This window comes from Dipteris shenzhenensis, chromosome 8, assembly GCF_047967505.1.
Source record: "Dipteris shenzhenensis isolate YYH24624 ecotype China chromosome 8, Dip_SZ_1.0, whole genome shotgun sequence".
NCBI classification, from domain to species: Eukaryota; Viridiplantae; Streptophyta; class Polypodiopsida; order Gleicheniales; family Dipteridaceae; genus Dipteris; species Dipteris shenzhenensis.
In genome coordinates, this window is record NC_141603.1 from 15,902,608 (window position 1) to 15,929,404 (window position 26,797).

The 26,797-nt window shown below is 42.0% G+C and overlaps 1 protein-coding gene across 1 annotated transcript; it reads left to right on the forward strand.

Annotated features, from left to right (window-relative positions):
- The first annotated feature begins 11,371 nt into the window (after positions 1-11,371).
- On the forward strand, positions 11,372-26,672 carry LOC147899179 (GDSL esterase/lipase ENOD8-like). Its single transcript, XM_087378201.1, has 5 exons — positions 11,372-11,686; positions 11,811-12,014; positions 12,169-12,338; positions 12,443-12,707; positions 26,246-26,672. Exons 1-5 carry the CDS (start codon positions 11,419-11,421, stop codon positions 26,518-26,520), a joined length of 1,182 nt encoding a protein of 393 aa, XP_087234327.1. The 5' UTR covers positions 11,372-11,418; the 3' UTR covers positions 26,521-26,672.
- The last annotated feature ends 125 nt before the right edge of the window (positions 26,673-26,797 follow it).

The window sequence follows — 26,797 nt, forward strand, 5'->3', positions numbered from 1 at the left end:
GAGCTTAGAGAGGGAAGGGGGGAGTGGAGGGAAGCATTGAAAGGTGTGCCAATTTGAATCGGTTCCTCCTCCTGTGCTCTAATATTCTCTAATATTCCTGCAAAGCTAAGCGTGCTCATTATCATGGCCTCCAAATACATCGTCATCCCTTACTTTCTCCTTCGTTGCACTTATCTCCTCCATGGCCCCTCAATCTCCTCCTTTGTAGTGCCTCATAGAAGTCTTCCGTTAATCAGATCTTCCTCAACCACAACGGTGCCCGAAAGAACTTCGAAGCATTGAAAGGTGTGCCAATTTGAATCTGTTCCTCCAAGTGTGCTCTGATATTTTAGCAAAGCTAAGCGCGCTCATTATCATGGCCTCCAGGTATATCGTCATCCCTCACTTCCTCCTTCGCTGCACTTATCTCCTCCATGGCCCCTCAATCTCCTTCTTTGTAGTGCCTCACAGAAGTTTTCCGTTAATCAGATCTTTCTCAACCACAGCAGTGCCTGAAAGAACTTCAAAACCTTGATTTGCAGCGTCTTCACTTCTCCACCTTCTTCGACAGCTTCTTCGACAGAGATCACTTTCTCATGGGCAAAGAAATCTCCCCATACATCTACCGCAACATCGCCTCTTGCACGGTGGGCATTTTGGTGTTGTTGCCCAAGTTCACCACCAGAGGCAACTAACCTATGTAGGAGCTGGTAGCCCATGGTCGACGCCAAGAATCTTAACTCCGAAGGTTTCCACATACCACCTCTCTTCTACCAGCTATCAAGAGAGAAATTCAAGGATCCTTCCGTCCGCAAGACATGAAAAAAAGTGATGGATACGGCAAGGTTGGGTGAATAAGGAGGGAGCGCTTTGCTGGAGGCTAGCTGCTTAGCTTGGTATGCATCCACAAGGACCCAATGGCATGGATTTCTAGTGGTTGAAGCAATCTGTAAACTTTGAGTCGCTCTCTGAGTCGCATATTTATTCTCGTCGCATATGCCTAGCTCCCTCCACTCACAATTCGCCATCTTGCTACCATCGACTCAGTCCCTCCAAGTCTGCAAACGTTCCGGCTGCTACCGCCATATCTTCATTAATTGATAGATTGTTTGACCCTTGGGTGTTCATGCCGCCTTTCATGGATGTTGCCTTTTTTGTGTTCAAAGTCTTACCTTCCGTGTCCTTGATGCTGCCAAAGGATACTCTCGGCTGGCGATGATGTCCTTCATCGTCCGTGTTTTTCTCAATGTTTTGGCAAGCATTGGATTTGGGTGTTGTTGTTTTGCTTTCAAGAGATGGGTTGACTTCCAAGTGGTCTGGGACAATAGATGCAAGCGTAAATTTGCTGAGCGTAGGATTGAATTTGAGCATTCTAGTGAAGTACTTGATCTTCTATTCCGAGTTGATTTGTAGGTGGAAATTATCTATTAACGTAGCTATGAATGACGAAGTTTTCAGGCCGTTCCTTTGCTCCTGAAAGTTCAAGGTACTTCTGAAAAGGTTGTGGACGAGCTCGTAGTCACAACCACGGAACATAATACGATAGTGTGCTGGCATTCGAAGTCTCGGTGTAGCTTACTCCACTGCATTGGAAGTCACTAATCAAAGTCTTTCTCATCGATCAAAGGTTGGGGCAATAGAAGAGGTTAGGGGGAGCAAATTCGCACCCAAAAGCATTATTGTTTTTCAAAAACTCTGATGACAGCCAAGGCTAATCTAACAATCAACGATGAAAGGCACTCTGCTGTCATACAGTGAGGAATGGATTTTTCTTTTGGTTTTGCTTCAAGGATGTCACTACTTGAGTACCATTCGTGACTTGCCCTCTACGTCTTGCTAACTCATGATGACAGAAGACTCTTTCTCTAATAACTTTGCAGGCCAAACCTAGAGTACCTTCGATGTTGGAGCTGAATGTGACAAATGCATTGAGTGCAGTGACATTGCTTGATGACGCTCATATTGCCCTAGAGGTATGCCAAGATTTGTCTCTATTTAGTTTCTAATGCTTTCCCCGCTTTCTAGATGGACGAAGTGTTGGTGTCTGTCGTAAACAATTTCTCGGTCATCTACTTGGTGCATACACAAAAGTGTCTAACTTCACCATGTATCATGAACTTTATGACCCCTGCATAGTGATATTTTCCTTCCGAAACAAACAATTCCGTAATGGAGGTGATTGGCGGCATAGAAGTTATTTCAAAAGGTTCCCTTCAAATTGCCTTTTTTTGCATCTCCTCCCAGAAATTTCTCATCACATCTATTTCCTTATTGGAACTTGTTGCACCTAGCTTCTGGTAGTACAATGTGTTGTTCCAATTGCTGACCCAGAGAGTAGCAAAAAAGGAAAATGAAATGACGAGGGAGCGTACAAACGTAGGGGGTGTGGCTGATGGAAAGCGAGCGAGATGTGAGTCAAAAGGAGCCCAAGGGCAATGGAGCCGTAGTGTAGGAGGTGTTGCGCCAAAGGAGTGTTGAGTGCAAAGGAAGACCATCAAAGCCTGGCATGGGAAAGGGGTGACATAAGAGGAGCTGAAGGGTTCGTCACTTTTGGTGAAGGAGATGATGAAGCTTGGAGGCAACCAAGGAGCAACGATAGATGCTCAATGATTGCCCTCATAAGAAAACCAAAAAAACCAAGTTTCTTGAAGTATGAATGCAGGAGAAGGGTGTAGAATGTAGCTAGAGAGGCCTCTTGAGCACCGAAGTAAATCTTTTGATCCCTGCACCCTGCCAAAGAATGGTTAGTGTGTCCACGATCATAATATTTTTTACAGATTGGTTGGTTCAGGGGGATCACGATGGGTGGATGATTGCAATGAAGGTGTCACATTATTTCTGAGGCGTTTGAGTAAAATAAAGTGTGCTTTTGTAGAGAGTCATTACCTATATAGGTTTCTAAAGATCCAACGCCCATGCCCTCTTTTGTCCACCTTTTGGCTTCCCACATTTGCTATTTCATCCGCTTCATCTGGCCACATTGCTTATATGTTTGCTTTTAGGCTCCCCTTCATTCTGTTACTTGCAAAGATGAAGACATCAAGGAGGTGGGTGGAAACAAGCCATTCCTTCCACTTCCCAATTTTCTTTTCTATTTTGTTTCATCCTTGGAGAGACCATGCACATTGCCAAGACTCAGATTACGGCCCCCCTAACAAGTCGAGAGTACTCTCCTCTAAAAATATTGAGGTCTTCGTTGACATCTAGGGGAAACCCATACAGCACAGCCATAAAGAGTCCCCCTGTGAGCATGTCATCTAAGGTGGTGACATGCAGATTTGTGGGGAATCGACTATGGGAACGAAGGGTCTCCACTAGTGCTAGCATTTCTACTCTAGGTGAGTGCAGTGCAATCACCTAATATGAGAAGGCAGATAACATTGGGATCACAGAGTGTCGAGGGGGGGTGGTAGTAGGCATGCTGAAGATGAGTGGGTGAGCAGCAGGGGAGCAGATGAGTGACGAGAGTTCGAGGAGGGAGTGTGGACCAAAGTAGAGGAGGGGCGAAAAAGAGCTAAAGGAGGGGTGTGGATCAAAGTAGCAAAGCGTGTGGAGTAAAGTAGTAGAGCAGGGGCGGATGAGAGCAATGTAGTAAAATGCCAAAGCCATGGATCTTATATATATTATAAAGTTCGAGCCATCATGGTGGTTGGAGCATGGGGTTTCATCCATATTAATTGGAAGCCACCGTATCTTAGGCGCCACCCCAGATGGGCTGGTAATCATAAAGAAGATGCCATGTGGTGCCACGCCGGTGGCTGGTAATTAACTTCCAGCCCGTTAATAGCCTGGTAGAATCTTAGCCACGACAAACGTGGCTGATGAGAGCCACCACCACCGGGCAGTAATTTCCACAAAGGTAAGTCATGAAGTTCTAATCACTCATTACCATGCACTCTAGTTCTCTACTGAGCATGCGAGCCCAGTGACTGGTAATTTGAAATTTCATTGAAAAAGCAAAATGTTGTATTTTGAAACAATAAATATCTTGCAGACATTTCTTAGACTTGTGGACTTTCTCATGATACTCGTAATACTCGATTTTGTATCAACCTCCTTCCATGTCAGTACTTAAGTAGCCCGGTGGTTGAAATCTGATGGTTAACAATAATCAGTCTAAAGGGCACTAGCACTATGCAACAAATTTTGAGATAGCACGGTAGTAGTGTAGGGATAACACGGTAGTAATGCATGATAAGTTATCGCCAACATGATGGTTGGTTGCACTAGGATATTTACAGCCACCAGCGCATTGGTTTGCTTCTATTATTACAAGATGAATGGATTTGTAGGATGTGTGGATTCGTTATGGGAAACCAGCGCGGTGGTTGTGGGATATACTAAAAACAAGGATGGGATGAAATGTGACGGTTAACAAAATGATAAACAGTCTAAAGGGCACTAATTTAGTATAGCATTGTGTAACAAATTTTAGGATAGGACGGGAGTAGTGTAGGGATAGCATGGTAGTAGTGTAGGATTAGTGCATGATAAGTTATCGCGAGCATGGTGGTTGGTTGCACTAGGATATTAACAGCCACCCGGCGCGATGGTTTGCCTCTATTATTACAAGATAAACGGTCTCTATAGGATGTATGGATTCGTTATGGGAAACCAGCGCAGTGGTTGTTGGGATATACTAAAAATAAGCATGGGATGAAATCTGACGGCGGTTAATGAAACGATAAATAGTCTAAAGGACACTGTTTAAGTATAGCACTGTGCAACAAATTTTAGGATAGCATGGTAGTAGTGTAGGGATAGTATGGTAGTAGTGTAGGATAAGTTATCGCTAGCATGGTGGTTGGTTTGTACTAGGATATTAATACCCATCAGTGCAGTGGTTTGCTTCTATTATTACAAGATGATTGGATTTGTAGGATGCGTGCAATTGTTACTGGAAACCAGCACGGTGGTTTTTGGGATATACTCAAACAAGCATGGTAGTTACCATATTTACGAAAATAATTTAATAAAACCAGCACGGTGGTTCTTTGGGATATACTAAAAAGAAGCATGGTCTCAAATACAAATTCCATTTTGTAGGACAAGTGGACAGATTGTTTCCTTGCAATAAAACTACATATATTTTTTGAGTACTATCTCAGTCATCCTCGTCCACCACTCCAAGATACCCCAAGATGTGCTCATGCGTGTCTAAATCCGATTTGAAAACACTCTTACCCTTCTTTCATTGTGGCACAAGTTGTATCTGGAACTTAATGGCTCTTACTAGATGAGAGTACACACATGTTTGTGGACTCTTATGTAGTAGTTCATAATTGCGGCCTCTCTTGGATGTTTTTTTGTACCAAAAAGCTCCAACTACTATATCCCACTTCTCATAGGTTGTTTTCCAATTATCCTTAAATGTTTCCTCAACCTTGTACTTTAGGTTTTGTGCACTGCAATAGAAAGTATGGGACATCTTCCTCGTTCTCCCCAGAATCTACGACAACTACAAAGTTATCCCCTTCTTCCAGACAGTGAATGAGGCCATCGAAACTCTTCCCAAACTGTGGCGCTCTCCATTGTTTGTGACTCCATCTGAACATAGAGGGAAAACTTGAACTCTCTCCCAAGTCTTCATAGTTACAATGTTCTTGCAATCGTCATGATCTCCTATGAAGCATGCATTGCAGAAATAAGAAAGTTTTCTTGTTTGAAAAGCTCCATATGTTGTGCAAACCACGAACTCTAATTTTCTTGAAATTGTGCCGACTTCTTCTTTGCACTTCATCCACTTTCACTTCATGGAACACTTTGCGTACTATAATATTCTTAAGGCTTTGTTTACTGTATGTTAAATGCATGCCTATGGAGAGGTTGGCTGTAAGCTATGTCACAACATCATGGGCATCATTGAGTTTCTCTTGAGGCCATGCTAATTGGTGTTTAAAAATAGCACCGCATCCATCATGTTCACTCTTGTCATGGCTAGACCCAAAGAAATTCCACATCATGTCTAGATAGGTCAGGGATTTGAACGTTGAGATGAAGTAGAATCCACAAGCTGATTTGAATTGAGAGGCATCACCATCTAACCGCACCCAATGTTGTTTTATATTTTCTGCATGGGTATTTTTCTTTTGCAGCCATTCCCAATGCAGTAGAAAAGCACGTTGCACAAATAAGGTATCATGTTTTCTATCATCTGAAATGTAGAAATGGTACGTGCATTGCATTGACTTGGAGTCCTATGAGTCAGCACAAGAAGATTGGCATCAGGCATGGAAGAATCAAGCAAATGATTGTACGTGATATGAACAAGAATTGTTATCTGCTCAAGTGTTGTATCAATGAGCACTTTGTAGATCTCATCTTGTTCTTGAAAAGATTAATTTTTTACAAAATCTATGATAGATAGAATAGTGTCACAGGTAAATTGGCAAGGCACGTCCTGAACTGCTTATCCTGCCACCAGCTAGCCATGAAATTATGAAGCACATATTTTGGGATGGATTGAACCACGTGACCTACAACCTCCCTTGGCTGGGTGCTCTTATATGACAGTAGCCATCTCTTTTTATCAGATCCATCAACATTGACCTTTTTAAATCTCCTCCATTTTAGAGCAACATGGTTGTCTTTCCTCATTTCATTTGAACATACATTGAATGTCTTCTACTTCATAATGCTTGCATGTGCCGCGAATGCATTCAATCTTGTGCCACCACTCATTGTCTCCCTTTGGACAAACTAATGGCTCCCACAGAGACCTGAGGCTACAAAACTTGCCCTCCCTTGCAACAAATGATGAGGATCCAGGCGGCCTACAGACTACGCATCCATTGGGGTGGCATGGACATTGATCCCCATGGAGTAATGGTCCAACACGACCAGTTCTCAAGTCATTCATAGCTTGCTGGGCCAGGTCAAAGTCTATGTGTGTTTTACAACAACAAACATTCTTGTCTTTGAGTTTCCTGACATACCAGGGCTTACAATGCTCAAAGCTCCTCTGCCCAAATGAAATGTCTAGATTTTAATCCATAAACTTGAGATACAACTCCGTCTGCTGACCCAATATGCAGGAATAACATAACAATGAGCCCCCTTTTTGCTACTACTAAAAGAATACAAAACACAATCTAATTAAAGTATATAATGAAGCAAAACAATTTTCAACCACTGCGCTAGTTTCGGATAGTCATAATTTTAATCACCGGGCTAGTTTAGGACACGTTTAGGATCGTCAACCACCTGGCTAGTTTAGGACACGTTTAGGACAGTCAAAATTTCAACCACCGGGATGGTTTAGGACACTATCACAATTTCAACCACCAAGATGGTTTAGCCTGACAGTCTCAACTTCACATATTAGACAATAACAAGTATATTGCTTTTCATTTTTGAATTTCACCATTAGAAAATAACAGTATATTGCTTTTGATTTTTTGAATTTCACAATTTAATAGTGATATATGACCCAACTAGCAGGAAATTAAATTTAACAAATTTAAGTACTAAGAAACACAATAATTTCAACCACCGGGTTGGTCAATAACTAATGTCTGTTTAACCACACTGGTTCATGACAATCACATAACTGGTAATTGAGCTTAAGTAGCCACGGTTGCATGATGTTTTAGCCACCAGGCTGGTTTAGTAAAATAACAATATATTACGAAATATATTGCTGTTAAACCACCGAGCTGGACAACAACTAATGTCTATTCAACCATGCTGGTTTAAGACAATCATATAACTGGCGATTGAGCTAAACCAGCCTACAGTTGCATGATGTTCTAACCACCGGGCTAGTTTAAGACAATCACATTTATTCCAAGCGTGGTTTAAGAAAGGAAACAAGTAAACTATCCCAAAGATCGATCACAAATAACCACCGGGCTGGTTTAGGCACCACTGACCTGCATTGTATCTAGCATGTGTATGATGTGCTCCTCAAACACCTTGCATCCCGTCCGCTTCTTACAGATGTCCTTTATATTTGGAGAAACTCTCATATTTTCGTGCCAAAACGTTACCACTATAGCAATGACTTCCACACTTAGGTTATCTCTCCTTTTCTTGCATTCTGTTGAAGCCCACAGACTTCTCGGATCGAAATGATCATGCTTTTCTTGTTTTCTACATTTAATCGTTGGAGCCACGTTGGTCCTTCTGATTGACAACATCTTCGATGTTGTGCACCCAAGCCGTATATCCTTTGTTTCAGGGGACACTGGTCAACATAGCTAATATTGCCCTCTTTGCAGCTAGTTGATCTAAGCTGTGCACCCCTTTATCTTTCTGTAGGCTGTTTCTCAGGTTAGAGAGCATTGCCTCTTGGGCGCGCATCTCTCGAGGTGTTGGCAGGATTGTTACTCTACGAATTTTAGGGTGCAGGCTAAATCTTAAGAAGACTCGAGATTGGTAATCACTTGAATGGCCTGATGTTGCTGCCTCGAATGCTCCCACCAATCGTGACACCACAGCTCGTGTTCTTCGCTCTGATGGTAATGATCGAATGTGTGCATCTACAACCGCTTCGTACTGATGCTCTGCAAGGAGTCTTCTTTCTTCTCCTTGTTTCTCCCTTTGCAGATGTTGCAAAAGTGTCTTCCATTGCCAATTCAATACTGTGCCAGCACTTTCCTCGTCCCGCACTCTGTTTCTTATGCCTTGATCTGGCTTTTTAGTTTTCCTGTCTCACAGCCTCTGTCTGCTTCTCTTGCAAGCCATGGTGAGCTGCATGTTCCATTGATGCCATGGCGACGATCAGTCCAGAATAGACCCAGAGAAGCTAGCTAGTGAGGCAAGCAAAGAGTGAAGACAACTTACTCGAAAGAAGACAATGGCAAACCAAAGTCTGTGCAAGGTCACATCGAGGTGCACTCAGGGGAGTCACTATGTATAAACCCTCTATATCACATGCATTCAAGGCATATTTCTAAAATCCCTTATCTGTAAAATTTTTATTAATAAAATGTATCCTTTTTCTATACAAATCTGTAAATTTTTATGAAATTTGTTTTAAATACTCCGTTATGTAAATTAACTTTTGTTAAATTTAGATATTAAAAACATCCTTCTGTTGAACTCACATGATAGGGTTACATATAATGAGTGACCCCCCTGAGGAGGTGCGTGGGGTTTGTAGGGTGGGGACAAATTACAAGTACTTAATCTTCCAAGATTTGATGGGTGGGAGGCATGAAAATTTGAAATTCATAGGAGTAGCGAAATTTCAGCCATCGGTTTTCCCCCCTCCGGCGATACACATCAGCAGAAAGATGCCAAACAAGTGCAAAGTGTTCTAAAATGCTTCAAAACACAAATAGGCCAAAGAGCACGCTATCGAGTTTGATGCTACATATTATTAAATGCAATGAACTTTGGCATGCTTAGGAGCCATATAGCAAGCAAGTTCATGGATAAAGAGACAATTCGAAATTGTAAATAGTGTTGGATTTATTAAAATATCTTTTCACATGCACAAATTGCACTTTTCCAACTTCTTCCATTTTAGGGTGAATCTAGATACCAATACCAACAACTATCAATGTTTTAAGACCACCATGCACTACTCCCAATAGTTTGGATTTCAAAATTTCCATCCATTTTGGCTTTCAACAAATTAAAAATAAGTTATGGAGCGTGCCCTCAAATGGGTATATATCACTTTAGCACAACATTGGAGGGATATTGGAGGCCCATTAACCCATGCATAATATTCTCATTTAGGTGTGTCCTTGGGTTGAGGAGAAGCTCATGTAGTGTACTTTTGAATGATTACTTAGTTGCATGTATGTATAGAACAAAATTTTGATCATTTTGAATAAATTGCTATATCCTATAGTCTTCAGGATGCATGCTTCACATGCAACATAGCACTTGTCATGCTTTAATGGTCTTGTTTCAAATCCTTATTCCATAATTTTTGCTCTCATGTTCAAGTTTGGAATGTGTACTATAACTTGAAGACAGTTGTCGAATTCCATTGAGCAATGCATAAGTTATGAGATGCAAATACCTATATACAGAAAAGTTCCTAAACCTCACCAAAAATGGCTACACCCAAGCAAAAAATGACCCGAGAACACTTACAATATACATGATGCTACTGAGATTTCCAACAAACGATGGTAGCAAGCATTGCAAGGATCTCCTAGCACCTGTGAGATTCTCATTTTTGTATGCCTATCCCCAACTTATAAAAGGGCAACTCTTTGAATTCCACATTTGCACACACAATTCGTTATATTCTCTCTCTCTCTCTCTCTTTCTCTCTCTCTCTCTCTCTCTCTCTCTCTCTCTCTCTCTATATATATATATATATATATATATATTTACACACACACACACACATGTACACACACAATATACAATAGTATAAATATTAAAAAATATATAAATATATATAGATAGTTTTTTTATTTTCTATATTTATCTATATTTTATTTTCCTTCCCTCCCCCCCCTTCATCCCCCTCTTCCCCCCCCCTCCCTCCCTCCCTCTCTCTCTCTCTCTCTCTCTCTCTCTCTCTCTCTCTCTCAAACTATGATCTATAAAATCATTTCCAACGATGATGTGAATGTGCGTCATGATGAAGAAATGCTGCCTAGAATTGAAAAGGCTCTATCTTCTACCGTTATATCTGAGGTCACTATCGAACTTCCTTGGTTAAAAAAAATTGCTCTCGCTTCATCGAAGCAAGAGAAGTTAGGGAGCAAGTCGGGGAAGGCTGGGGTAGGCCGGGAGGGCGAGGAGTTGGGCGGGGCAGCCACTTGTCCCAAACTTGACTAGGACACATTGTGAGAATGACACTCCAAAAGTGAATGGGGTGAAGGTGAAGGTCCTTGACGAACATTTAGTAGACTTATGCACGAGCTTCTTGCCATAGATTCAAATAGATCCAAGTGCTGCAACAATTAATGATGCACTACATGCACGAGCTCAATGCCATAGATCCGCAACAATTTTGTACTATATACATCTGGCACAAAGACAATCCTCATATAAATGTCATGCAGAACAGCCCTCAAATTTGAAGGGTAGCCTAGAATTTCATTTTGAAGGGCAATTTAAGAGTTATCCTTCTTGTAAGTTACTTTTGAAGGGTGACGTGGCATTTCCTTTGTAATTTTTCCCAAAGGGGTCCTTCTTTTGAAGGTTGATCTCTCTATTTCCCTTCTTGGGGAAGGCTAAAAACCCCTTTGAAGGGTGTTGCAGCCTTCAAATTTGAGGGCTGCTGCAGAATTTTTTATTTGCCTCAAATTTGATGTGGGCGCATTGAAGTCATCTCGAACAGTTCATAGACAGACGTATGCACGAGCTTCTTGCCCTAGTTGTAACGTACTATAGACAAGAGGTCGAACAATTATTAACGTACTGTAGCCCATGTAGTGTAAACATGCAGAGCAAACGCCTGAATCCTGATATATGTACTTGTAGAGAAACTACTCTCATTGTTAGACTTAGACAGCCAAGCTCGCCATGGCGAGACACTCCTCCTCTTCGATTTGCCATACCCTCGCTCTCCCACTTCTCCTCCTCTGCTTCCTTCCTTCCATCCCTGCTCACCTTCCACCCACCTGCCCTTCCGTCTTCTTTGCCTTCGGTGACTCCCTCACTGATACCGGCAACCTCATCCGAACCCGCAACCCTGCCTTCATCGCTCCCTCCCAGCTCCCCTATGGTATCACCTACTTCAAGCGCGGTGCCAACCGCTTCTCCGATGGCCGCTTGATCATCGACTGCCTTGGCAAGTCGCAATGCAACGCCCACGCTAGCTGCGTGTGTTTGGAATACTGTCGATAGAAATTGCTCTTCATGAGGAGCTGCGAGAGCTGGTATTTATCTCTTAATTTGAATCGATGTGTTTGCAGTGCAATCGCTGGGTATTCCGTTCTTACATCCCTACTTGAATTTCGTGGGAACGGATTTTTCTCACGGAGTGAACTATGCTGTTGGAAGCGCAACAACTCTAAACTACTCTACCTCTGTCGCGATGGGAACCAGTCCTTTTACCCAATACTCACTCCAAGTTCAGCTAGAATGGCATCTGACCGTGCTCCAAAGCGTTGAAGCAGGTGAGGCATTTCAATCGGCTTCAGCTTGTGCGGAGATGCCGCCTTAATTCTTTTGAGTGCCCTCTGAGAAAAACGTTTCCGACTCAAGTCTGCTAGCTTCTTTAACTTGTACAAGACAGCAGAAAATCGCTGATGGGTAGAGGCCACTGATCAGGTGTGCAGGGCGTAACCACGTTCCCCAGTGCAACGTCCTTAAGGCAGGCTGCTTATTTCATCTTGACTGGTGGAAATGACATAGCCAACTTTTTCCTGGCCGGATCGACATACGAGAGAACCCTGAACGTGATACCACTTATACTCGAACAGGTCACTGAGGCTATTCAGGTTTGTTACAGTCTTGCTCACTATTTGTACATAGATCCGAAGAATTCCCATTAATGTTATACGCACAATGGCTAACTTGCTCTTTGATCCTTCCATGTCAAAAGCTTCTACACGACCACGGCGCGCGCAACTTTATTATCAGCGGTATCGGTCTCCTTGGATGCAGCCCGATGGCGAAGTATTATCGCAGTAATACTGTGCTTGATGACAGACAGTGCGTAGGATGGCTGAATGAAGTAGCTCTCAACTACACGGCTTCGCTGGGAGCTCTAACCGACAAGCTAAGACAGACGTTGACAGATACGAGCTTCGTCTTCCTGGATCTCTACTCGGCTTTCGATGAGATCTTGACAGTTCCGGATCGATACGGTAAGCTGATCTTTCATCCTTGTCTGTGAAGGGTAAACTTGCTAGCACACGCTGACAGGCTTGTAGAGTAGCTGTGCAATGCGTCCATGCACCAGGGGAGCGGCTAAGCGTAACGTGTGGGTGTACGTGTATGTGCCACTTCCGAGTTCAAAACCGAGAGTCAGCTCCGGGTCGGGGACTATAGGCCGTCCAGTACAACTCAAAGAACAAAAAAAACTGTCCATGAACTCTAACACTTAGACTTGATTTTGCCAAAGCCCATGGAGCAGCTGGTTGTTGGGTTTTCACCCGCTTGAGCTGGCTGCCTCTGCTCGATTAGGAAGACCCCTAGTGCTTGCCTAGCATCGGCCATTAGCAGTTGTGCCTAGCATTGGCCAGTAGCAGTTGTGCCCCTCCTAGATGCCACAATGTCTGTGTGTCTCAGAGAGTGGGGGGAGAAAACAAGAGAGCACCCCTCTACAGGGGAGACTTGAGGCCTTATCACATTGTGGCATCTTTGTGGCAAATGAGAAATTTATTGCCAAGGTGCCATGTTGTCCCCCATACTTTTTTTTCATTTTTGGCCCTCTTAAGGGTCTATGGAAAGTTAACTTCCAGATATTTTTTAGCTACTCTAGGCCAATGTTTGTTTTCCTTTATTTCTAGTCAAGGTAACTCTATTAGAAACTACTTCCTCAAGTACTCTTCCTTTTATTAAAGAAGAAGGGCCATAGTGCCTTGTTTCCCTTCAAAACCATGGAGCTCTTAAGACCAATAGTTTTGTGGGAAAAAGACTTGGCGAAGCATTTGACGGAAACATTCTAAGAAGATTCTAATATTTAACATAGAGAATTGAGTTTTACCATAAAAACCTTTTTCTCACTTGGCTTTGGCATGGTGTCCATGGTATCTACTAAAAGCCTAATGACAAGGTGAAAATAGATTTTATATGCGAAAATTTATTTCCCCATTGTATCATAATGTTTGGTAAACTTTGGATTTTATGTCATTTTCCATCCCTAAAATGCTTCACAAAGTGTTCTTTGCATAAAACCATTAACCGCAAGAGCTCATTGATTTTGAGGAAAAGTATGGGACAAAAAGGTGTTGGAAATTGTGGGCCGTTGGGGCCTTTTCTTGTGGTCCTACCCCCCCTGGTGGGATCTTGGAGCATATGGATTAATTGGATATTGAGGGGTCATACATAGGTGACATGTGCATAATTGAGGGGTATATAATGAACTGTGAAGGCCCTCTCAAAGTACTACCAGCTTTTTAAGGCTTGAGAGATTGATGTGTGGATAGGAGGTAAGGGAGATGGTATCCTCCATGCTCAGTGCTGATTTGGCATATGGAAGGATGTGGTTCACTGCCAACAATGGTAGGGCGACTGCATGGGATTGTGCAACGACGATGTGTACTAGCATAATTTAAGAAAAATTGTCTATTCTATTCATAGCAATTGCTAGATCTATTAACCACAGGAAGTGGCAACCCGTGTGTGCGCTCTGGATGTAGTTGTATGTGAGGTGGCAATAATTGGCTACTTGTGTATTGGTCGGAGTCACTATGCACTCATGGGAGTGGAAGCCTGCAGGTGCTTTCACAGTAGTGCTATTCTAGACTTTGATGGTAGTATCTTGTGATAAACTATCCAACAACTTGATTGGTTAACGCCCTGAGTGTGTGTGCAATAAAAGGAGGAAGGGTAGATTAGAGAAAGGAGTAGAATTGGTAGGAGGGAGAGGGAGAAAGGGGGAGAAGGAGAGGAAGGGGTAGAGGGAGAGGAAGAGTGAGGGGAAGATAGAGATAGAGAGAGATTGGGAGAGAGTAGGCACCATGTAGGAGGAAGGAGGAGGGAGTAGATAGGATTAGATGTCACATCAAAAGGTGCTACGTGTGGTGGATGGAGACTTATATAGTCCCTCCACATGTCCCACCTAATATCCCTCTAAGGGGCCTCTAAATTAGCCCATTTCCTCCCTTCATTATAGCCATCCCTTCCTAGAGAATTTTGCCCACAAAATTTCACATCCTAGCTGTCCAAACAATGCAGCAAACAACAATCACTAATCAGCCTGGAAGGAGATAGGGGTAGTCCTAGACAATGCTTTCTAGCTGCCATAAATTTTCCCCTCAAGTTGACCTTGCCGTTTGATAAGATACTCTACGTAGATCTTGTTTATGAGCACATGGTCTCTGAAACCCACAATGCGCTCCGGGGCATAGAGGATGTGACTTGAATGTGGCCCTTCTCATCCATAGGTAATAGCACAGGAAGAACTTAGACATGCTGTCCTGCATGTGGCTTCAATAAGGACACATGGAAAACATTGTGAATCTTGGAGGTACTGGGTAGCTCCAACTCATATGCTAGCTCTTCAACTTTGTGGATGATCTTGTAGGGACTGTAATACTTAAGGAGGCATAAATGCACATAATGTGCTCCTTCAAAAGACAGATACCTCCTGCATTCATCCACATACTTCTTATGCTTGCCTTGGGCATCTTGCATATTCTTCTTAGCCAATTGCAGAAGGGCATCCATTCTTTCCAAGTCACTCCTTGCTTGTTGATTTTCCATAGCTATGTCTGCCATTAAAGGCGGCAACCCAACCTTGCATCCATACATTGCCTCAAAAGGACTCATGCCGATCAAAAGGTGTTTGAAAAAATTCAACCAAATCCAACCACTTATCCTAGGACTTCTATGTATCATGACAAAAGTGCCTCAAGTGTTCCTCCACGCATTTGTTCACCCTCTCTGACTGTCCATCCATCTTTGGTTGGTAAAGCAGTGCTAGGTGTGAGGAGAGTACCCATCACTGTGAATAACTCTTGCCAAAAGTGACCCATAAACTTTGCATCTCTGTCACTCACAATTTCCTGAGGGAAGCCATGATGCTTAAATGGCATGCTCAATAAATTGATAAGCAACCTCTGATGTTGAATACTGGGTCTTAGTGGGTATGAAATGAGCCTATTTTGTCATTGTGTTCACCACCACATAAATGATATCCCATCTCTTCTTTGTAGAAGGCAACCTTGTGATGAAATCCATAGTGGTATGAATCCATTTTCCTTGTGGAATAGGGAGAGGCTGTAAGAGACCTATGGTGGCGGATAGTTGGCTATCCACCTTATTCTATTGGCAAGGCAAGCATTCAGTGACATATTTTAACCACATCCCACCACATGCCATCCCAGACTAAAACTTTGTTTGATTGTTTCATATGTCTTATTGATACCAGCATGTCCTACTATAGGAGATGAGTGCATTTCATGGAAAACTAGCCATTTATACTTTGAATATGGCACAAGATAAATTATGTCCTTGCAGTACAATAGCCCATTATGAAGCTTAAATTCAGCATGCCCTTGGTTTGAAGGCTCCTGTAACTCCAAAAGTATGGGAGCTACCATTGAATCCTGCATATACTCTTCCTAAATCCCATGAATCCAATCTTGATAGATGGTGGAAATGGTAGATAGACTCCAAGCCCATCCAAGCCCACATTATACACAAAGCATCGGCAACCACATTTTCTTTCCCTTTCCTGTACTCACTATCAAAATCATAGGACTGGACTACAACCAACCACCTCTTATGCTTCATGGACAAATTGTGCTCCGTAAGGAAGTACTTGAGCGTCCTATGATCTGTCATAACCTTAATCCTGCTACCGTACATGTAGTGGTGTCATTTCTCGAAAGCATGTAGTATGGCCAGCATTTCTTGATCATAAATATGATAGTCCAATTCCTTGGTGACCGTAAATTTTCTACTCTCAAAAGCTATAACTCCATGTTGCTATCTCAGTCAAGCCCCCAGGCGTTTGCCACTTGCATCCATCTCTACAATGAAAGGGCATGAAAAATCAGGGCGCACTAATATAGGTGCATTACTCAAGGCATGTTTGAGGTCCTCAAAACTAATTTGTGATTCTCTTGGCCATTGAAAGCATCCTTTTTCAACGATTCAGTGAGAGGGGCTGCCCTCTTGGCAAAATGTTTAATAAATCTCCCATGGAAAGAAGTCAGACCCAAAAAGCCTCTGAGTAGGGTGGGATTTTGCGGCTATGGCCAGTCCCTTATGCATTTTACCTTGGTTGGATCCACGTGAATTGCTCACAATGTGGCCAAGATATTCAACCTCTTCCACCATGAAAGTGCATTTGCTGGCTTTAAGATTTCTAGGACTTGTTTGACATGTTCGATATGTTCCTGCTTGTCCTTGCTATAAATGAGGGTGTCATAACAAAAACCAACACATATTTGTAAAGAAGAGGCTGCAAAATCTTATTCATGAGTGCTTGGAAAGTAGCCAATGCATGGGTCAATCCAAAAGGCATAACTTTGAGCTCATATAAACCTCTTTCTGTGTCAAAGGTTGTCTTGTGCTCATCTCCTTCTCTCATTCTCATTTGATGGTAGCCTAACCTCAAATCAATCTTAGTGAAAAATTGAGCACCCTTGAGTCCATATACTATTTAGAAGATATACAATCATGTCAAAAAACACAGTCTTAAAAGCAGTAATGCTTTTCCAGAGTCTGACAACAAGGTAAGTAGCAACAAGAAAATAGATCAATTTGAGTCTGACCCAGACTTGTAGTAGATGGTTCCTTTGAACTAGAATTCTTGATTGAATAACTTGGGGTGCTCCTATTCATGATCGCGTATCTCCGAAAAGAACCGTTCCAGGTCAATGTCTTAGATCCAGGAGGCCTGCTATCCATTCAGCAAAAAAATTTGCTACATTAGTAACATTCAGGTTAAATTGATAATTATTTTTGGAAATCCAAATAAACCACAAGATGTGTGCCCAAACAAGTGCCCAGTGGGAATGTTTGACTTTTGCTGCAACCCCAAAAAGTATGGCTTTCCAATTCACTGGCTCTCTTAGCTGCATCTATACCATTTTCTAGACTTTTCTGGCGGACTTAGTTGGTCCACACCACTGTATGCATGATAAGAGAGAGCAGTGTTGACATCTTCTTGAGGATAGATTTTGACCAAATGCAAAAAAAATCCACTTCTAGCACTGAGCAGAGGTATTCCATCTAGCATTTAGAATCAGGATCATGTCTCTTGTATCCTCATACGGAGTGGGCACATGAAGCAAGTGAGGGGAAAGGATCCAAGTAAACTCTAAGGCATAAATAAGAACTGCTCGCCCCTTCCACTGTATGTCTCCTTCCCAAGAGCTACTCTATTAGTTACCAACAGCGCATCATGATTCATAAGTCTGAATTCCCTTCTAATTTCAAGCATAGTTTTCCATATGAAGTTATTACTATGGCACAACTATCCCCAAGATTGTAGACCCTTGTTAGATAGTAGTAGGCTTATTCAAGTCTCTATAGTCAATGCACATGTGGTATGAACCATCTTTCTTCTTCACTAGGAGCACTGGGGATGCAAAAGGAGAAGTGCTATGAGAGATGAAGTTTTTCTCAAGGAATTCTCACACCTGTGTGGCCACTTCTTCTCGTTTTACCTTCAAGAGCCGATACTGAGCCTTATTAATTGGCTTGCTACTAGGGTCAAGCACTATGGCATGATCAACATCTCTTCATGGACCGTCTCTCCCATTGCATTCCGAACATCCAAAAACCCCTACCTGTCAGTTCTTGCTCGATTTGGTGGAGTATTTTTAGAGTTATGATCTCTGTGTAATCGATTTCGTCTCTCTGTTATGCATTTTTCATTCTATGGTTTTGAAACCTTAGATTTATGCCACATGGCAGTGGATAAGTGTTGACTCCCATTTCTCACTCATCGGTTGGGATTTTGGAGTTCCGGCAGAAGAGAGATATTTGCAGATTTTCTTGCTGAGTCCAATTATGCAATGGCGCCCATGTTTTGAGGCATCTCAAGTTCTATTTTCAGTAGCGATCTTTTTCATGGGACCATGATTTCTTGAGCATACCTTATGCAGATCACTCTGGTTGCAGTTTGAGCCATGTGCGCTCATTCGTGGTGTGCATTGGGTTGCAATGGATGATTTATAGGCCATTTGGATGCATTGCAATCCTTATTGGATGCGCTAATAGGCCCACATTGCCTTGTGGGATGCTATTTTTATGGACGCTTTGCACATGGATGCTATTTTGTGCTGAGGGATAGCTTTGACACATTGTAGGTGATGCACTAATAGTGTTATGCTCTCTTGGATGAGATATTATTAATGCATATGCCCATGGATGGTGTTTATGCTTGAGCCATTTGGCACCTATTGGCATTTTGGATTGCCATTGTAGCTGGCATTTTCTTTTGGGCCAGATTTGCTCATATGGATGCATAGTACATGCACATGAGTCAGTTGCATCTTTTGATTCTTTGAGCTTTGAGTTTTGGTGATATTTCAGTCTATTGTGGCATACACATTGGGGTGCACCTAGTATTTGGTGTGATTCTCTCTTATAGGCACTAGCATTTGGGATTTTGCTTTATTTGCATCATGGCATCCTCTTCCATGTCTGAAAAGGAGTTTTTCAACATTAAAAAGTTTGATGGGACAAACTTTTCTTTGTGGAAAGAACAGATAAGGGATGTGCTTATTCAAAAGAAGCAGATTAAACCCTTGGCAAGGATTGAAGCTAAGCCTGCAAATATGTCTGAGAATGATTGAAATGATTTGGATGCATTAGCAAAGTCTACTATTAGACTTCATCTTGCAGAGTCAGTTTATTTCACAGTAGTAAATGAGCAGACTACGGAAGATTTGTGGAAGAAACTGTGTGCCACTTATGAGAAGGAAACTGCCTCTAATAAAGTTTACCTCATGAAGAGGTTGTTTGAGCTGCAGATGAAGGAAGGGGTCTCCATTGCTTCTCACTTGAATGAATTCAATATTATTTTCAGCCAGCTTCAGGCTCAGAAGATGAATTTTGATGCAGAGACTAAGGCAATATTTCTCTTATGTTCATTGCCATCCTCATGGGATACCTTCCGTACAGCTGTCAATAACTCTACACCTGGTGGAGTACTGAAATTTGATGAGCTTATGGGTAGCTTGTTGGCCGAGGAGATTAGACAGAAGTCTGTGGATGACAACAAGCAGGATGCAGCCATAAATGTGCAAAGGGGCAGATCACAGTTCAGGGAGAAGTCCCAAGAAAGAGGGAAGTCTCGTAGCAAATCCAGGGCACGGAACATTGAGTGTTACCATTGTGGCAAGAAGGGCCATATGAAAAAGGATTGCTACAAGCTGAAAAGAGAGCAAAAGGATAAGAAAAAGAATGCAAATTGGGGTACAAATTAGAAGGAAGAGAGTCCAAGCGAGGACAAAGGAAAAGTGAAGATCGAGGAGATCAATGCAGTCACACATCATAGTGACAGTGACGTTCTCTTCATGTCTAGTTTATCTGCAGAGTTGCTTACCACTTCAGATGATGCATATTCCCAGGATTGGATTTTGGATTCTAGTGCTTCATTCCATGTTACTCCCCATAGGAAATGGTTCTCCACTTATAATAGTGGAAAGACAGGTTGTGTGCATCTTGGAAATGAGTATGCATGTGACATAGTGGGAGTAGGTGACATAAAGTTTTCTTTTGCAAATGGGTCTGCATTTGTTTTGAAACATGTGAGACATGTGCCTAAGTTGACCAAGAGTCTTATTTCAGTGTGTCAGCTAGATGATGCTAGTTTTCACACCACTTTTGGCTTTCAGAGTTGGAAAAATTCAGAAGGGTTCTATGCTTTTGGCCAGGGGTGTCAAGTGTGGGACTTTGTATCCCTTACATGTATCAGGGGTATTTGATAATGTTGTTGCAATAACCGAGCAGCCAAGCACTTCTTTGTGGCATTGCAGTTTGGTGCACATGAGCCAGAATGGAATGAAATGCTTATGTCATTTGGGTTATGCATCGCATTTGAGTTTCTCTGATTTTGAATTTTGTGAGCACTGTGTCTATGGGAAGCAGACTAAATCAGCCCATAAAAGAAGGGGGAAGAAAGAGTTTGAAAAGCTTGATTTGGTGCATTCAGACGTATGTGGTCCCATGCCTACACGGTCATTAGGCAAGGCTAAATACTATGTAACATTCATTGATGATGCAACTAGGAAAGTGTGGGCTTATACTATAGCTCGGAAGAGTGATGTGTTCCAGGTATTTCAAAAATGGCTGGCCTTGGTTGAGAATCAGTTAGGTAGAATGCTTAAATGCCTACAGACTGACAATGGTGGAGAGCATCTCTCTCATGACTTTTAACATTTCTGTGATACACATGGGATTCAGAGGGAGCTCACATTCTCTCGTACTCCAGAGCAAAATCCAATTGCAGAAAAGATGAACCGTACCATTCAAGAAAGGTTGCAATGCATGCTTTCCAATGCAATTCTTTTTGGTGGTTTTTGAGCTGAGGCAATGAAGACTACAGTGCATGTGACCAATAGATCACCTAGTAAGAGTTTGGATGGTGGTATTTCTGAAGAGGCATGGAGTGGCAAGAAGCCCTCTTACTCTCATTTGTGTATATTGGGTGTGAGGCATATGCACATGTGCCGAAAGAGCTTCGAAAGAAGTTAGATCCTAAGTCTAGGAAATGCATCTTTCTGGGTTATGGTGAAAGTGGAGAGATGGGCTATCGTCTTTGGGATCCAGAAGCAAAGAAGATCATACATAGCCATGATGGAGTCTTCAATGAGAAGAAGATGCATAAGGCACCCATGAGGGATGTTGAAATTAGGAGAATCACTTTCCAGGATGTGAATCCACCTGCATATGTTGATAGATACCAAGCTGTCCATGCACCAAATATGCAAGAAATGGTACCACCAAGTACTCCCACAGGTATACAATCAAGGGTAGATGATGGATCAGCTATTGGTGGAAATGATGAGCCAAATGTGGCTGATATGCAGGTGGGACAACAAGCTGAAATGCCCTTGAGAAGATCATCTAGAGTGTCTAGACCGCCTGATAGGTTTGTTCCAGAGGTAGACTATGTGATGCTTACTGATTGCGGGGAGCCTTCTTGCTACAGAGAGGCTATGATGCATGAGGATCAACGCAAGTGGGAGTATGCTATGAAATCAGAGATGAGTTCACTTATGAAGAATAAGACTTGGGACTTGGTTTTTTTACCACATGGAAAGAAAGCATTGTCATGTAAATGGGTCTACAAGATGACGGTCACAGGTGATGATGTGCCTAGGTACAAGGCCCGTTTGGTCACTAAAGGGTTCAAGCAAGAGAAGGGTGTGGACTTTGATGAGATATTCTCTCCAGTTGTGAAGATGACCACACTTAGATGCATGCTTGGACTAGTGGCAGTAGAGGATATGGAGCTTATGCAGATGGATGTCCATACAGCTTTCTTGCATGGGGATTTGCATGAGGAAATTTACACTTTGAAGAAAAGGGCAAAGAGCATTTAGTTTGAAAGCCGAAGAAGAGTCTCTATGGTCTTAAGCAAGCACCTAGAGAATGGTATCAGAAGTTTGATGCTTTCATTTAGTCCCAGGGTTTTAGAAGGAGTGAAATTAATCATTGCCTCTACACTAAAAGGGCTAAGGATAATAGCCTGATAATCCTGGCACTATATGTGGATGATATGCTATTGGCTAGCAAGAATACTTATGAGCTAGATGCATTAAAGGCCAAGTTGCATGAGGCCTTTGATATGAAGGATTTGGGACTTGTAGGTCATATTCTTAGTATGTGCATCATGCATGATCGGAGTAGGAAACTCCTTTGGCTTTCATAGAAGGAGTATGTTACAAAAGTATTGCAGCATTTCAATATGGCAGGGGGGAAGGCAGTGAGTACTCCATTGCCTCCATGTGTGAAACTGAGTCATACAGATAGTCCCAAATTAGATGAGGAGAGGGCCATGATGGCCAAGGTTCCTTATGCATCAACGGTTGGGAGTCTTATGTATGCTATGATAGCTACTAGACCAGACATTGTATTTGCAATGGGAGTTGTTAGCCGGTATATGGCTAATCCTAGAAAGAGGCATTGGGAGGCAGTTAAGTGCATCATGAGGTACATGAAGGGTACCAAGGAGATGTGCATCTACTTTGGTAGAGGAGACATGCATGTACTTGGGTACATAGATTCAGACTATGCAGGGCATGTGGATAGTAGGAGATCCACTTCTGGTTATGTGTTCACCTTTGCAAGTGGTGCAATGTCATGGATGTTTCGTGCACAGAAGTGCATTGCTTTGTCTACCATAGAGGCTGAGTATGTTGTAGCCACAGAGGGTTGCAAGGAGGCTATATGGCTTGATTGGCTAGTGGGAGAATTGGGGATTCATACAGGTGTACCGACATTGCATAGTGATTCCATGAGTACTATTCAGCTAGCATGGAATCCGGTCTTTCATGCAAAGACCAAACACATTGAGTTTAGGTACCATTTCATCAGGGAGGTACTTGAGGACAAGTACATAGAGCTTGTTAAGGTTCATACAGATGATAACCCTGCAGATATGCTGACGAAGAGTCTACCTAGTCAGTGGTTTGAGTATTATCGTGTATTGATGGGCATTGGATAGTATGCTCACTGGTTGTTCTCCCTTAAAGGCACATCTTTCATGCGAAACAATCACCTTAGGCTTCTTCTCAACCTCATTTGCATTCCCATATGTGCTTCCCACTGTAATCTTATCCATATGGCTTAACATCTACAACATTGAGAGAGATTCAATCCCTGGATGAAATGTAGCAACTTCCCTCTCTTAGATACGTCTTGTATCAACAAAGAAAGTCTCCAAAATCATTGTAAGTACTCTAGGATGGTACCAATCTGCAATAATGCATAGAATTCAGCCAGATATTTCTCCAGTATGAGTGATGTGGTGATCATCAACTCCTTGAACTCCTTCCATGTGGCTGGCCTCTGAGGCAAGTCCCTCATATAATGCCACCAAGTATGTGCATAGTCCTACATGTGCATACCCACAAAGATTATGCAATCCTCATCATGCTTAGGGTAGAAGTGGAAATAATCATCCAGCTTCGTAAGCCACTCCTCCAGCTCATCTACTACCATTGGCCTCCTATGTGAGGGATGCCTCTCTGAGAATATCCACAATGAGACTACTATCACTGACCTCCTATGTGGGGGGTGTTCCTAAGGCCCACTTTGAACTAGGAGCTTTTGAGGCTCTGAGCTTAGGGTGAGACCTTACACTACCTACTTGGCCAAAAGGGCTCTACCCTTCATCTCTAGGATTATGATGCCAAGTCCTCTATTATCTAAGTCAAGATTGTCATTTTCTAGGTGATCTTGTGTCTAGTGTACCTCATACCATCTAATCCTACTTATGGGAAGTGTGCACCATGCACTTGAGCTAACCCATGCAACCTATGAAAACACTAGCATGGCATGGACAAGAGGACCTAGTTGGCGACAAGGGACCAGCCTACAAGGGAGAGTTTGGCCGAGCTCCAATTTATCACACTCTTAGCACAAGTACAATCTAGTATTACGCTACCATGTCAATGCCCACCTAGTAGCGTTAGTTTCTCATTATCTAACATCATGAGATACAATGGAAGACAAGAGCCTCCCTCTAATCCAAGATCTCTTGGACCTCCCCAATCAACATCAAGAATCTAACTAATTGGGTCTAGTTCTGATCCTAGCCTCCTATTCCTAGCCTCTTAAATGCCATATTAGAACAATTCAAGGGATGTTTAGACTCCCTCTAGATTTGCTATACTGCCCTCCAAAAAATTGCCATGCTATTTGTAAAGTCTAAGTCCAATTGTTTGTCCGCCTAGCAGATTGGGAGCCACATCCTAATGAAGCCCACTACTTAGAAGCATACAAAATATCCAAGAGCCTCTGCCACCAAAATAAAAAGTCTCCAACAATCCAAGAACAAACCTCCAAAAAGGTTCTCCATAATCTACCTCTAGATAGAGGGTCAATGGTGTTGATAGGTTAGGGCATAAACATTCAAGATCCTAGTCCTATACAAATTCCCCCATCTATAAGCCAATCTAGACTACATGCCCTCCTATAAGTTCTCCTTGATCAAATACAGTTGGGGCCAAAGTTTAGGCTACTTAAATAAAAATGCCCCTCCTTCCCACTTCTAGGAACCAAATTTCTAGTCCTCTCTTCAAGAGTGGGCAATATTGTCATCTGATAAACATAGTTGAGAACATGTGCTCCTCAATTAGGAGGATGTCTATTGATCATATTATGACAACCCTCTATAACTATTGACAAAGAATCAAATATTTCAGGAATATTGATATGCTTGATCATCATGAAAACCATGCATGTTCCAACTCACCATGTTACATCTCATGGGGAGGGAGGGGTAGCAAACAAGGCCATCCTATGCATGGAAGCCTATGTAACAACCACAATCATATTCAATTTTGATAGAAACTTAAAATCTGATAGCAAATAATGTATGTCTCTGAGACAGTGCACCAAAGGCATGAATGGCTCTATGCCCACCTTTAGTGCCCACTACATTAGAAAAGAGGTCTTCACACCTAGCATAATGGGCATCGGCTTGCCATTGTGTGAACTACTTTAGTTCCTCTTTTATTTTCTTAGGATGATTGCCACTCCAAGACCCAAGATACATATTTCCTAAGAGAAGGTAGTCATGTGCCTATGTGAGATCCACATCTCCTTCCCCTACTATTCGAACCACTCCCATCTTGAACATCTGATCTCTCATGATCAAATCAAAGAGTATGGGGCTCCACTGCTCCTCTCTTGCTCCACAGAAGGGGCTCCCAATTAGACCATAGAATTCCTCATTAGTGTAACTATAGAATGAAGATTAATACCTCCAAAAAAATGGGGTAGTCATCTGGAACATCAAGGTAGTCCATGGCTCCAACTACTAAAACACTCACAGAAGATGCTTTCCTAGATACTAAGATAGAGTTTGACCCCCAGAGTCCCAAGTCATCCATAGAGAGATGAGCATGAGGAGGCAAGCACTAAGCATTTGGCGAGGTGGGGAGGGGAGGGGAAGAGGTTCTTAACATGGATGTGGAGGGGGAAACTAATAGGTTGAATATTGCAAAGGGAAGACTAAGTTGAATGTTGCAAATAGTAGGTCAAATGTGGCTTGCTTAAATGTATGTGGGTAATATTTGGAAATTTCTGTTTGAACAACTTGGAGCCGTCAGACCCCATGTGACACCACAAAAATATGAGCCTTGCGGTGAAGAGATGCTGTCATTCATTTACAAGGACACCAAACTACACCTATCTTAATTGGTAACTTATTCAATAAAATTTTATATTCTTATTAATTTTGTATGAAAACCTTAAAGGATATGCGTCATGTAAACGGTAGTTCAGGGCTCTTCAAAGATTTTAACATGATATGCATGTTAAAATACTTTTGGTTTGAGTATGTATGAAAATTTTATGTACTTTAGAAAAATTAAGTCATGGATTGCACATGTACAAAAAAATTTATGCTTTTAGGCCATGTTTGTAGCATTTAATGGAATATTTTTTTTAATAAAATTATTAAGCTATTCTTTGTCAGAGAAACTATGGTATGCTTGAAAGTATGGGCTTATTTGACTTGTTGAGCATGACATGGATTCTTCATCAGGAATAGTTGATATTGCCAATGTATGCTGTGCAACAACACTTATTCAAGCATCATCAACAAATCTTTATAACCTTTTGAATCGTTGTAGTCCATTGAATATTGTATGTAATGATCCCAATACGTTCTTAAATTGGGATGGTATTCACTTTACAGACAACACTTACCGCCAAATAGTAAATATGTTTATTGAAGGAAGGTTCATCACCCCTTCAAATGCACTCTCTTCATGTGGTGCTATACCCCTTGAGAAAGTACCTAGCTCCTATATAATGTGAATTGCATAATTGCATATCTCTTACAAGAATGGAAGAGTGGAGATTTATTGCAAAAAAGAGGAATACTAGTTATCCTTTCTTCTAAGAATAAAACCCCAAATGACCCTGATTAAACTTTTTTGTATATGCAAGTTTTGAAGCATACTATTGAAGTGCAAATGACCCATTCCCCCCCTCTACAAATGACCCATCCCCCCCCTCCCTCCCCCCTCTTTGGTTCCCAAGTGCCCCTAATTAAAATTTGTTCTATATGCATGTTTTGAAGCATACTATTTGA